The 14,370-nt window shown below is 38.3% G+C and overlaps 1 protein-coding gene across 1 annotated transcript; it reads left to right on the top strand.

Annotated features, from left to right (window-relative positions):
- The first annotated feature begins 1,131 nt into the window (after window positions 1-1,131).
- Window positions 1,132-12,306, top strand: smyd2a (SET and MYND domain containing 2a). Its single transcript, XM_040132889.1, has 12 exons — window positions 1,132-1,454; window positions 3,067-3,130; window positions 3,680-3,790; window positions 4,587-4,647; window positions 5,750-5,877; window positions 8,091-8,158; window positions 8,604-8,706; window positions 8,872-8,982; window positions 9,377-9,497; window positions 9,684-9,858; window positions 10,547-10,655; window positions 10,842-12,306. Exons 1-12 carry the CDS (start codon window positions 1,282-1,284, stop codon window positions 10,923-10,925), a joined length of 1,308 nt encoding a protein of 435 aa, XP_039988823.1. The 5' UTR covers window positions 1,132-1,281; the 3' UTR covers window positions 10,926-12,306.
- The last annotated feature ends 2,064 nt before the right edge of the window (window positions 12,307-14,370 follow it).

Genomic DNA, 14,370 nt, shown 5'->3' with positions numbered 1-14,370 from the left:
TAAGTAGAACTGATTTAACTGGGTAGAATTGATGGAGTAGTCTAAATGTGACTTCTCTTCACTTAGAATTTGTTCTAAGGAATATTCTCCACAACATCATCCCAGTATGAGACTACTGCAAGAACTGAAACAATATCTTGTTGAAAAAGAGCTCTAATCTTCTTGTTATTGCGATGGCAAAACTGAAAAACAGCAGTTTCACAATGATCAGGAGAAGCAGCAAAAGGAAAGTGAAAATGAATCTCTCTCAGCAGCATAACAACTCCAGAGGGAATGGTTTTAAAAACAACTGAAAACTTCTTAGGAGTTATTGTAACAGCATAAGCTGCAAGACATGGTTTCAGCAGCCGGCCAACCAACAGAATATTATTCTGAAACTAGTTCTGCAAGAATCAAGGCATGTTTTTGTAAACAGTGTTCCTGTTGTTCCAAATTAAATACTGCATGTGTGTGTAGAAAAGTTATGTTTGAAGATGAGAGACAATGAGAGTTACATTTGCTAATAAAAGGTTGATAATTTTTTTGTTGGGGATTTTTAAAATCTAATTGTATATTAAGAGGAATTTCAGGCCACCTATTTCAGAAAAGACAAAAGCATGTGTTATTCAGGGGTGCAAAATAAAGGAAATTTAAACCACCATTTTCTCCTGTATTGATCACAACAGATTTTTTTAAAATATACTGTATGTATCTTCTTCATAGAAAATCATATAACATTTTGTACATTTTTTTTAAATTGTCAAATTATCTATCTATAATGAGAGTGGCACATATATAATTCTAAAAAGGCCTTCAGTTTTGGAGAGCGGAATTCTACCCCTTAAGGGGATAAAATAAGTTTCTTCTTGGTTTTATCAATAATATGAGTGAAGTTTGTGGGACATACAGTCTTTGGTTATGACTATTCCTAAATATGGTATTTGATTTTTGTATGGGGGTGTTACATATAGATGGAATTGTTCAATCTTTAGTAGCAATTATTTTACATCTGTTAACATTTAAACACCATCAAGAGTTTTTGATCATAATCACGAATAATCCCGATGTATGTTTTACGTATTGCGTCATCATCGTGGGCGTAGCTCTCAGATCAGTACACGCAAAAACTCCTGTCTAGGTGCATGTCTGTGTTATCGCCTCTCCAGCAGGGGGTGGTGGGAGCCACACCGGACACACAGCGCCGGAGAGGAAGAAGGGGCTCAGACAGGGTGATTAGAGAACTCAGCAGACACAGGTGGTGCACGGTAGTATCTGACTAACGGACCGCAAGGAAAACAAACCATGAAGAACGAAGGCATAGAGGGGACGGAGAGGTTTCTGAGCCCGGACAAAGGCAGAGGCCTGCGGGCAGTGAGGGACTTCGCGGTGGGGGAGCTGGTGTTTGCCTGCCCTGCTTACTCCTACGTGTTGACAGGGAATGAGAGGGGAGCGCACTGTGAGCAATGCTTCACCAGGTAAGATCTTACCTCTGAAAAAATCTGGAAAAAACACCTCTGGGACACTTTGACACAACCTGGTAGCATATTCGCGTAGTTTAAAACAGAACAGAGCGAGCGACTAATGTGTCCATTTCAGCGCTGGCTAACACCAGAACCTAGCTAGGTTAGCTGTTAAACCTCTGGACACCTACCTAGCTTGCACAGACTTAAATGGGTCGGTGCGGTACGACAGCTCACCTGACCTCTTACTGCACCATTTGTTTTTAGCACTGCAGGGTTCATAGAGTCTGAAATACAAGTAAGACTATCTTACTGAAGTTTTTTAAAGCCAAAATATAAAAAAAATGCTTTCCTATAGTCTTAATCAGACTATTTATATGCTAAAGCATAGTCTTCGGCTACGCATACTTACAGATAGAATACAAAGTTAAAGAAGCACTTCTCTGATTTTCAGTCTTTTCTTTATGTCTAAATGTGACCAGCATTAGTGATCATTACTTACTGTTCCTCAAAGGCAGGCTCTGTTTAGAAGAAGTTAAAAAAAACAACTGCATTCTCTATGATTTCAGATTCTGCTTTTATTATTTCTAAGTTTAAGGTTTAACTCATTTACCATTAGCTGAGAATTATAAAATATAATTTCCAGCTCATGCTTGCATCAGTAATGGTGTAGGATGTGGAGGGGTTAGAAAGTCAAGCCTACATGATTCAGAGAGTCCTGACGTGCCAGTGTGTGTGTAGGCATACTGTGTAAAAAAAAACATAAAGGAAGGTTAAACTGAAGTGCACTGCTACTTTTGAAGTTTCACCCTCTAGCTTGCCTGCTTGTCTTGTTGAGATCAGTTGACCCTTTAGAGTTAGATTTACTCTAGTCTATCTTTCACACTCTCACCCACACACTTTCATGCACACGTGCTTTCTATCCAAGCTGCCTGATGTTTGTAGAGCAGTAAAAGGTTAGGGTGCTAAATATAGGTGTCCATGTGTCCCAAGAGAGGAGGAGCCTGGAGATGAGAAGGCCAGGGGTGCATATGTGCAATGTGTGTGTAGATTTGCTCCTATACAGTCAGAAATGCTCAGTTCAACTTTATGTGTATGTCTCATGTTGTAATTAATCAGGTATTTAGAACACAGTGATGTTTAACATCTGTGTTTTAAAAAATACCTTTGTTTTATGAAAATGCACTGGAAATGTTTGTAGAATTACCAGTAATTTGATTGTATCTTCTTATTCTAATGCATATGGGACACTTATGAATAAAATTAAATGTTTGGCAACTAACTAAAATCTGTTGGTGTTTGAGCTCAGGTTGATCTATGTGATCCAGCTTTTGTCACTGACTGATACAAACCTGCAAGACCAGCTAATTCGCCATCAGGTTAACCTTTTTAATTTACAAGAATGTAAACACATTATATATAAGAACTACGTGAGTAAAATGCTTTAATTTAATCACATGTCCAACCACGGAAAATAATCAGGTAAAACTGTCTCATCAAGTGAAGGTGCACACTGTGTTATTTCACATAGTGCATTACATTTGAATCCTACTTACAAATTGTCACCACTGGTCTCCCTAATCACACTTGTTGCGCACTAATGTGTTGTGTCCTCATGTCATTACAGGAGAGAAGACCTTTTTAAGTGTGGCAAATGTAAGCAGGCCTACTACTGCAATGTAGACTGCCAGGTAAGAGCGCTTTCCACGTCAATTTTTATGCATTTTCACGGAGGGCTTGTAGCTTATATGTGTGAGTATGTGTGCCAGTCTCCACAATTAAATAAAGGAACTGACCATGAATACATTTTATTGCAAACAGTTATATTAAAAAAATGTTTTTTAATAAAAAATTTGTCTGTCCTACAAATATATGTTTTAAGCTTAATTTGTTTTGGTCTATAGGCACATATCACTTTGATTGGTGTGCAGGTGACTTATTTTTTGGTGTCAGTGTTAGCCCGATTCAGTCTGCCTTCCCTTTGCCTCTGCCTAGTTTTAGTTTCCTCTCATGGCACAAAACACACTCAGTGCGAGGAGTTTGCGTGCGTGCGTGCGTGTGTGCGTGTGTTGAGAGTGAGAGAGAGAGAGCATGGGAGCCACTCTTTTAATTTCATTTTCTTTCTTTCACCTTCTTGCTTTCTGGCATTTCATGTATTATCCAGTCAAAAAGGAACACTTAATAGAGATTGTTAAATCATTTGTTATTTCAGTCTTCTCTGTGTTTGTGTATCTATGCAGAGAGGTGATTGGCCCATGCATAAGCTGGAGTGTGTAGCCATGTGTGCCTATGGGGAGAACTGGTGTCCATCAGAGACTGTCAGACTGGTGGCCAGAATTATCATGAAACAGGTGATGTCTCACTGACTATCAGTAATGTTTCTTCTTTGATACATCAGTGATTTTACTGCTATGACAAGTGATAGGAAAACTCAAAATTACATATTTGAAAGTATAATAAATGAAGGTTGAACGGGGCTACAGGAGCATGTGGCTACAAAGTTAGGAAAAAGTTTAGAGCCCTTAGACAAACCTTAAAGAAGATAAAAATTCAATTGAAATAGTGGGACAAGGCTTGATAAGTTAAATTTATGAGCTAGACCATACTTTACACAATTAATCAGCTGTGGGCCGCTGGAGCAGAGATGCAGTGACTTAACTCATCAGTTTCATTTGAATACTTTTGCATGAGTAGCATCATGGGGATCATGTCTTTGCTCTTCATTTATTGCACATGTGGGACAGTTTGGAACAGTGACATATTCAGTCCGGCCACACTTTGGCCACATTAAACATATGGTGAGCCATCAAACCAAAAAAACTGTATGGTACTGAATTGTGGTCTTCCAATTTAACATTGCATTTTTGTGTTTACACTTTACCTCAGTGTTTAAATTCAAGTGTTGGTCTCAGTTAACATTACAGTTACTGAACCTGGTGGTGCTGCTGCTTTCCGGCTTTTCTTGGAAGCTGCTGCATTGTTATATAGTGTTTTATCGACTTCCTGAAAAGCAATGAAGTCTTTAACAAAACCATTTCCTATAATAAAGCAATGTAATTAAAGGAGAAATTGGGTTATTTTGTATTTTGTTATATTTTGGAAATTCAGTTTTTTTACTAAAAAAATCTCGTGTCTTTCATGTTTTAGAGAGTCATAACAGAGCGCACCCCTTCAGAAAGGCTGCTACTGCTCAAAGAGTTTGAAGCACGTAAGTGTGTGTGTGTGTGAATACATGAGCGTGTATGTGTAGTTACACATGCGTGCACTTTTAGTTACATGCTGCAATGTGTGGTGTTTTTGTGTGTGTGTGTGTGTGTGTGTGTGTGTGTGTGTGTGAGAGAGAGAGAGATATCATCTTGTCTCTGCAGTTGTAGCAGCATGTCTATTAATATCTGCTACTGTAGCCTCCAGTCCTGGTTTTGTCTCTTTCATTCACTAAGTCTGCAGCAGCACTGGGACTTTAATCCCAAGCTTCCGGGTGCTGTAATTTCATGTTCTCTCCCCTCCTTTAACAACTATTGTCACAGCGCCCTTGAGCAAGACAAATACACTGTAAGCTGATAAAACAGCATATTTGCCAAAACACACAAAAAACAAGACTGTGTCCCATCTCAGCACCACCAACTGTTTTTCTGTTCCATTTGGTATTATCATTTAGTCTGAGCTGTTGTTGAAGGCTCAGATGTGTCATCAGAGGATTGTCACAGAATTAACCTTCACACCTGTCTGTCATGCACACAAAGCAAATCAGTGGCCAGCTGCTGCCTGCCTCCAACTGTCTGTGTCGGTGTTTTTGAGTTTGTGTGACTGACAATGACAGATGGCCTATAGCAGTGGCATATTCTAAAGTTAATAACACTGAGTAGTTCTTCTATGGAGCTACACTATGTAGTAGGTGGTTATGGTAGTGGTAAAAAAAACAACAAAAATCATACTGATAAAATTCTGGATGAATAGTCAACTTTTTTTAATCCATTATAGTCATCTTTTACCTAATCCTTTAAACCTTGTAATTCCCTTTATCAGTGAAAGTCATATTCAAACTTCATCATGGCTGATAGATACCCGTGTCCTTTTTAAACTTGGCTGGTCCCTTATTTTCAAATTTTTGATGTTTCTTTTGAAAGAGCAAGAGCTAAAAAATACACAACCTTATAGATACAAGGTGGTGTCTTTGTGGTGTTCAGGCTTATGTTATTGACTTTTTCTCTGTCTTTTTTTATCTTTGTTCTTTTTCATTTTTTGTCCCATCTGTCTATTTTTTTGTCTCCCCTGGTCTTTTTCTTTGTGTATTTCATTGCCTCCTCCAGATTTAGATAAGATGGACAGCGAGAAGGAGGAGATGAACCAGGCAGACATAGCAGCACTGCATCACTTCTACTCTAGACACATCAGTGATCTCCCTGATGAACAGGCTCTCACTGAGCTTTTTGCACAGGTAAAATTGAATGTAATACTTTACTGGAACACTGAACAAACACTAGAGGAAGTTGTATGTATTGGAACATAGAGATGTTTCAGTCTTGTTTGGTATTTTCTTTAGAGTCACACTCTGTATGATATTTCTGTAGAATTGTTGATACCTGGTGTTCCTGGTGTGATTTGTTTACCTTCATCACTATGACTGTAATATCGACTATCCATTTCCAGGTCTCACTCAGCCTTAGCATTGTCTCTAATATAATTTTTAAGGACCTAGTCTTGGGTTTGGTTGTATTGTTGCTACAGTATACTGTGCCATATTTCTGCAGCAGTAGCAGTAAAACACGGTACCACTATGTTTGCGTATTTGTCTGTGATTTTGATTATTTCTAAATGTACAGGCGCTGCTTCCCCATTTCTTGGATGCTTTTGTGAGCAACAAGAGTAAGAGGTTGTGCTGTGCTGCTATCGAGACCCGGAGTCAGTCCCAAACAATAAGATTAAGTGTGCTTAAGGCGGCTGAGTGTGTCACCTATGCTGGCTGCTATTACTGCATAGAGAGATGTTAAGGCTTTTTAATAGAAATAACACATTCTGTAAATTGATTATGTCGTTCTTAATTAGTCTGAGTTTTTTTTCCAGACTAAAACCCTCAAGGTTTAATATGTGACGTTTATTCTCTGGATACACTCTACACTTGAGCCGTCTCTTCACTGTGAAACAGAATACTTATGCATTAAATTTTTTAAGTTTTCCAGCAAGAATGAATAGATCCTCCATAAATTCAGAGCAATACTTTTAATTGCTGACATGCTGTTGTTATTAATCCACTGATTAAAAACTCGGATGTTCCCAGAAGGATCCTGGGTTGGGTTTGTTTTCTTACTGTTATGTGATGGGTTAAAGAGCATCAAAGGTTTTGGTTGACAAACAGACAGGTGTTGATCTTTCTTGGTCTATAGGACATGCTGGGTTGCAACATACATAAAACATATGGAAAGAGTGTGCAATTTACATTTTCAGACTACTCAGACTCACATGCTTAATGCTTGTGTTAACACATCTTTACATCTATTTTCCCTCTTACCATGCCCATTCCGCACTTGTTAGTAGATACACAGTGGTGCACATGTTGAGTTGAAACCATGATCTGTATCAGACCCACCCACTGGTCCTGTCTGTTTAACTCAATAGCATTTAGCTCCTTCATTTGATCTGTGTGTCTGTGCTGCTGTTCCCTTTCTCTCCACGCTACACCAGTGGAAATAGCCTCTGCAACTTCTTATCTCAGGCTACATTTAATCTACACTTACAGATTTTCTCCTCCTTAGTGGAGGGGGGTGTTATAGCACAGCAGAGCAGACAGTGATGCAAGTTGTATTATCATATTACTCACCCAGCTGTTCTCTGTCTATCTTTTTCCACCTGTTTGTTTGTGACTTCCCTTCTCTCTTGCTCTATCCCTCCATTTCTCTCCTGTTTGTGGCTGAATCGCGACAATGGGACTAGCCCTATAAACACAAACGTCTGTTTAAAAAAAAGTTGAAAGCTGAAAAGTCATTTAAAGGCAGTGTTGATAACCTAGTGCCTTTGTTGCTAGATTTACCGACTTTTCAGGCCCCTTTAGTAACTTTATTTCAAAAAAGCATTTGAGATCATTTTACAAGTAAATGTAGCTGAAATCACAGAACAGCCATTGTCTTTAACTTAGGTATATGGGGATTTTGTCAGACCACGTCGTAGTTATAATATCAGGATTTTTGCAGTGCAGAGCAGCAGCTTGGAAATGGCTTGGAATAGACTGCTGGTTAGCACATGGTCTTAATTCATGTTTCAGTCACTATTTCATACTTGTTCCGTTGTCTGACAACAGAAACCAAAAAACATGTAAATGAGAACAGGTTTATTGGGGGTTCAGCTGCATTAAATGACTGTTTATGTGAGAACTAAGAGTAGGAGAAAAGCAAACAGATAAAGGGCTGAAACCGGCTGACACTAGGCAGAATGCAAATAAGACGCAATGACATCATAAATATGCCAATTAGCATATTGCATCATCTAGTGACATTTTGTGACTTTTAGAGGAGGCTTTAGCTACTTTCCATTGAAAGTGGTTGTTTACAGTGGTTCCACAACAGTTTTCAACTACTTCCTCAATTACATACATTGACCACACACGGTCCAGCTATATACTAGGTTTTGACCTAGTCTTGTCTTTTGTGTCTCCAGGTTAACTGTAATGGCTTTACCATAGAAGATGAGGAACTCTCCCATCTGGGATCAGCTGTTTTTCCTGAGTAAGTAGTCTGTGTCATCTCTTGATCATCGTTCAAGAATCCATCTAGTCATCATTTTAGTTACTGCACTGATAAAACTGGAAATGTTTGCAGCGTGTTGATAGATTTAATTAAAATAATAATTTCTTCCGTCTTTGTCCTTACATCCATACTCAGCCTCCTCATCATTGCCACTTCGCTTTTTTGTCTCTTTCTGTTTTTAGGAACAATAATGTGGTTTCATATAATTATGGAACAGTTTCCTTTCAATCTGTTTATATCCCAGTTGCGTCTGGTTATTATTTTGGCCTTTTTTATAGTTAGTGGAGCAAATACATGAACCATCATGTAGTCATAACATCTTAAAGCTGCTAAATGTAATGCTTTTATCACCATTCTCTGATTTCATAATCTTTTTTTTTTTTTTAACCTTTTATGCTTCTCTTCCTTACCTTTTTCCTTCCAGTGTAGCACTGATGAATCACAGCTGTAGTCCTAATGTCATAGTGACCTATAAAGGCACAGTAGCCGAAGTCAGAGCTGTTAAAGAGATAAACCCTGGAGAGGAGGTAAGAAAACAGGTGTCATTTAGCAACAAGATGCTAAAAGCAATTTTGAGACCTAATACGATTACAGAAAAAAAGATTTTTATTACGGTGTTGTGTTGATTGATCTAAAATTTCCATGTTTGTTTAAATCTTTTTATCCCTTGAACTATCTGTGTCTCTCTCTAGATCTTTAACAGTTACATTGACCTGCTCTATCCAACAGAGGACAGGAAAGAGAGGTTGTTAGATTCCTACTTCTTCACATGCCAGTGTACTGAGTGCACCACCAAGTCTAAGGTACTGTTAACTTATCTTTCAGAAACTCATACATTTTCATACAGTTTTTGAAAACACATCTTTGATATATAGAATTTAGATGTGGTGAAAACTTCTCACTTGTTGATTTGGGCAATAAACTAGAAAGTATCTCATCAGCATCAGTCTCCCCTCTGATGTAAAATGCAGCAGGTTCTTGGTAGGTATCATCACCAGTATGAACCCACAACATACTTAATACCTGTTCAGCATTAGTAAGAAATTAAGTCACAGCTAGTGATAGAGCACAGCTTTTTCAGGCTCTGTGGTGCTGTAGTTTGTTTTACATTACCCGCTTGAAGCTTTAGAATATCTTGTGTAGAATATTTTACAGAACAACTGTTTTTATATGTCATGTCTTTTCATTTCCCTCAAGGACAAAGCAAAAATGGAGATCAGGAAGCTGAGTTTTCCACCAGATCCAGAAGAAATCAGATCCATGGTCCATTACGCCAAGAATGTAATTGAGGAGTTCAGGAGAGCCAAACACTACAAGAATATCCTCTTCTTCTGATTATAACTGTATTTCTCTTTCTCCTGTTCTTTTTTCTTTCACTCTCTCTGTTCCATTTTTTTCCCCTCTAAGTCTGTCAGTTTGTCTTTATTAATGACAACCTTTCACTTCCCTGCCTCTTCTTTTTTTGCTTTGTTCTTTGTGTCATTATTCCTTGACACTCTGGCACCCCCCAGTGAGCTGCTGGAAATGTGTGAGCTCAGCCAGGAGAAAATGGGGGCTATATTTGCAGACACCAACGTCTACATGCTGCACATGATGTATCAAGCCATGGGCGTCTGTCTTTACATGCAGGACTGGGATGGGGCTATGAGCTACGGCGAGAAGATCATTCAGCCATATAGGTAAATTGATCTGCAAGGCAGACAGACAGCAGGAAAGCAGTCATGCGGTTAAAATCGATTAATCAATTGTACAGCAACAGCTTTGTCAGACAATCACAGAAAGATCAAAAAGCCCTGCTGACAAAATCATTGGCTGATTGATTGGTCTGGCAGTCCATCAGTTAGAATTTAACCTGACTTGTTAAGATCTCTGTCACATAAATTGTGTGGAGGTCTGGATAAATGTAAGGGCATAGAGACAGTTCTCCAGACCTCTGTAAGTTTGGCAAGACAAAGTTCTTGTAAAGATTTGATTCCTATTTAGTCTTGTAAATTTTGTTTTAACTGTACTTTGCAGCCTCGAATAATGTTATTAGTGTTTTATTTACAGATACAGCATGGCTAATGTTTCCCATGAAGTGTTTTTATCCTATCAACAATATATACTACATGATGTTATATTTTGTTCCTCTACTGCACTCTAAACTGTGATAATGCTAAACCTATTTACCCTCCGTGTTATACAACACTCAACCACATCTACTACAGTATATGTTTCATCTTTTAGTATTATCGTCTCCCAGCTTGATATGCTTTGAACTTTTGTAGTACTACAATAAAACCAAATGTAACATTAATTATAGACTATATCTTGTTTCCTCCCGCATTCAGTGCTTACCTTGATGTATAAATTATATTCTCTCTGCAGTGTACACTACCCAGCCTACTCTCTGAATGTGGCGTCTATGTATCTGAAACTGGGACGTCTGTATTTGGGGTTGGAGAAGAAGACACAAGGAGTGAAAGCTCTGAAGAAGGTATGAATTATAGACATAAGTTCCATTGGTATATTGATTGATGGCAAATTGAAGGTCTGTACGGTAGAAAACACTGGGCTCAAAAGAGGGCAAGAATAAGGATAGCAAATCTAGGATTGATTAGCTGTTAAAAAAAAAACAGCATTAGTCAGAACAACTAAATACATCCTTTTTTTCTTTTTCCAGGCATTGGCCATCATGGAGGTGGCTCATGGAAAAGATCACCATTATGTAGCAGAAGTCAAAAGAGAAATCGAGGAGCAGAAGTAAAGAAGGTGCAGCTGAAGGAGCTAAAAGATTAAAGAGAGAGGCACTGGCGTGAAGGAACCTCTCTAAATGCAACAACAACAAAAATACACAGTGCAACTGCATGGCATATATCTTATACGTCTCTGTTTTTTAAACTTTTTTGTTGCCCACTCTGTTGTTTTTCCTGCCTCCCTTCAGGCAGAGTTTCTCTTCTCATGTCTACCATCAACATATTCTGCAGAGGATGACCACGTTTTGTATCTGCAGCAGCCTACTTCCTGTCAGACCGAGACTTAAAAGCAGACAAATTAGGATTACATTTTTGAAATGAAAAAAAAAAAAGTCTGATGAAATACTTACAGTTCTAACCTTGAACTTCATTTGAAAGTGTTTCTGTTTCTGCGTGCTGAAGCTCATTAAACCCATTTAACACCCGTACTGTTATTCATAAAAGGATCACATCAGGAGGAAAAAGAGACTACAGTACTGACTTTAAGGCTCTCATTTTGATGAAACAGCTTTTATGTGACAGCTATGTGAGGTCCGTTGTCTGAAGTGAATTTTTTCCCATGTTCGCTTTCCTTGGGAGTCTGAAGTCATTCACTGTGTTTTGTGGACCCATCAGCAGACCATGTGGCAGCACAGCTTTGCTCCAGAGCAGTTGCTCATGATTTGAAAATGTGTACAAAATGATGAGTAATTGTCACAGAGGGCATTACTACTTGCATGCTAATGCATTTTAATTCTATCAAATGTTCAGCAGCAGAGTTCCTGGCTTCATTGATTCTTGTTTAAACTGTGAAAAAAATGATGACTGACCATGCATCAGGTACTCTCCTGCAATGGAGAAGAGAATGCAAAGAACTATTCCTGAATGAATAACCAGTGGTTTGATTGATTTGTCTTACAGTATGTTTTGCTTGTTTTAAGGAACCAGGAGAAGTGTTGCATGTTTTATTGTTTATGTTGTGCTTGTATGCATTTGTTTTGTTTTTTACATATGAGGCTTGTTGACCAAAAGGGCCACGGGTTTTACTGACAAGGAACCAGCTATAAATATCTATTCACAGTGTATCCTTAAAAAAGGGGGTGCTGATCTGAGACCAGTTTGCCTCTTAAATCACAGTGAAGACATTGGTACTATAACCTTACCAGTGATCGTAGATCAGAGCCCCTTTGCTCTCAGGAAAAAAAAGGCACAACACTGTAGCTTTTTGTTGCCTTTTGTCAAGAAATACATCATTTTACCTTTTTAGTGTTTTCTCATAAGCACCATGAATCCAGATAGTGAATACCCTGGGAATGAAATCACCTTAGGAGCAGTGGGAAGAATATGAATGCACAGCAAGACTGGGTACAATATACCTTGTACATTTTATTAAAGTGATAACAATGGGCAATATCACCATCCTCACCGTACATTTTAAACTGTATAGTCAGAATGAATGAATGAAATATTTCTTAAAAAGGGAATAGCATCTCCCTTTAATATGTACTTTTGTACTAAATTCATTTTTGCACTCTTGTAAGCTAAACTGACTGAGATGATATATATCTCTATCATCTCAGAAACTAATGTACTAACATGGCAACTTTGTTAAGGAAGCACTACCTTCAGCTGAATACTTACTCAAACATCCTAAAAATCTGTGTCAGTGGTACAGTAGGCTGTGATTAAGAAAATTGTGTTGACAGCTAAGTTTGGTCACAAATACTGGAAAAGTGTTCCCTGTCTATAATGATTTTAAATGACCCCAGCCCCAAAATAATTAGTAGGAGGAGGCGCAATTGCAGGTCATAAAACTGTAGTTTTCTGTTTGCTGTAGATTCGACTAAATCACCATATAGAAATACCGAGTTAGAGGCAACTGGACTTGTCTGTTGTTAGTGTTTTAAGTCTCAGACTCAGCATGCAGTGTGTGACGCTTTCAAAAGTTGAGAGTTAAAGCAGTGCAAAGATCATCACCTGGGCCTTATCTAAGGATTCTTACACTAAAATTTTGCACAATTTTGTGACAAAATGATGTCAAAATAGCAAACCTGAAAGCACATTTTATTTGAATTTATTAGTTTCTGTCAGTGGACAGTTGGCTTTCCTGCAGTCTAGAAACTCAAGTCACAGATCGAGTTCCTTCTTACTTTTAATACCTGTAGCTTCTCCCTTTCATCTACTATGGATGCAGTGTTATGCAACACATGAATATGGGATGCTGAAGGTTTGAAATAGCCCATTCTTATGAGTTGCCTGTGTTCATATTTGTAGCAACTCACAGGTGCACAGGTGACTCTTTGTCACCTGCAAAAACACATCTAGAAGGTGCCTGCCTTATAGCTTTGCACAGGTAATCCAAAAGCAACATTTCAGCAACTCTGTTTGACATGTCTATTTTTTAATGTTTTGACAAAGGAAAGACCATAAGAGGGTTTGTAGGTGGCACAAGACAAAAACCATCTAAGCCCTGTTGTTCCGAGATTCAAGCATTAAATTTCTGGTCAGACACTAAAAAAAATGTACATTTTTTATTTTTATTTTTTCTGTGATGTCATAAAAGATAAAACCCGTGCCACAAAGATTAAATCATTAAAATACATACTCCTGCTCCATATAGAAAACATGATGAAGACTAACTGAAATGCCACCCACGGGTTTTCTGCCATCTATGTAATGAACTCTTACTTTATCAGGCATGAATGTTATTCTAATGGAATGCATAACTAAAGTCTGAGCCTCTTGTTTCTTCCTGTACCATGTCAGTGGAACTCAATAAATGACAGTATGGCACTTGCTTTGCTATAGATGCTTGTTTGTTCAGCAGAAATAATCAGCATGAATTTTGCTGCGCCTCCAGTTTCTTATCAGCAGTCTTTCTGCGCTCCATCTCAAATCTCTATTTCCTGGTCATGTCAGCAATAGACGAGCTCCCATGGTGTTTGTTTTTTTTTTCCCCCGCAGCTTCACTGCTACTGAGTAGGTTGAAACACAGGCCAATGCTGCTGTGAGAACAGGCCTGGACCCCGTTAGGTCTGAACCTGGAAGCAGCAGTTGCAGAGGTGAGCATGAGCACTATAGTAAATTGATTCAGTAGACATATTTACCACCTACACATCAATGGCCAGTTGATCCAGTTATGAAGTATCTATAAGACAGTTTAACTCCATAGAGCTGTTAAAAGAACCCATTTCTATTCAGGTAATTACGCAAATTACCATTTTACTCAGTCAGCAGAAAGCAGTACTAATCTTAAAGATCCCTGCAGACATGCTTTGAGACATATTAAAAACACTCTGAATAACAATGTGTCTGATACGTGTTTTTTTCACAAAAAGTGAAATTAGGTCTTTAAAATTAGGTTATAAAATGTGCTGCTGTATCAGCGTGTTTAAACGAGATTTAAGGGGAGCACAGCAGATGAATGTGAAAACAGCCTTTTTAGTGTCAAACTCTAAAACACACACATCGCTTTGT

Source organism: Xiphias gladius, chromosome 1, assembly GCF_016859285.1.
Source record: "Xiphias gladius isolate SHS-SW01 ecotype Sanya breed wild chromosome 1, ASM1685928v1, whole genome shotgun sequence".
In the NCBI taxonomy this organism is placed as follows: domain Eukaryota; kingdom Metazoa; phylum Chordata; class Actinopteri; order Istiophoriformes; family Xiphiidae; genus Xiphias; species Xiphias gladius.
The sequence above is the reverse complement of the archived record's forward strand: the minus strand, read 5'-3'. Positions and strand labels throughout refer to the sequence as shown.

Excerpts from the sequence above, each read along its gene's own strand:
- smyd2a (XM_040132889.1), top strand. The coding sequence starts at position 1,282 with ATGAAGAACGAAGGCATAGAGGGGACGGAGAGGTTTCTGAGCCCGGAC. Across the intron at positions 3,131-3,679 it reads ACTGCAATGTAGACTGCCAG|AGAGGTGATTGGCCCATGCA; the intron begins GTAAGAGCGCTT and ends GTATCTATGCAG. Across the intron at positions 8,707-8,871 it reads AGATAAACCCTGGAGAGGAG|ATCTTTAACAGTTACATTGA; the intron begins GTAAGAAAACAG and ends GTCTCTCTCTAG.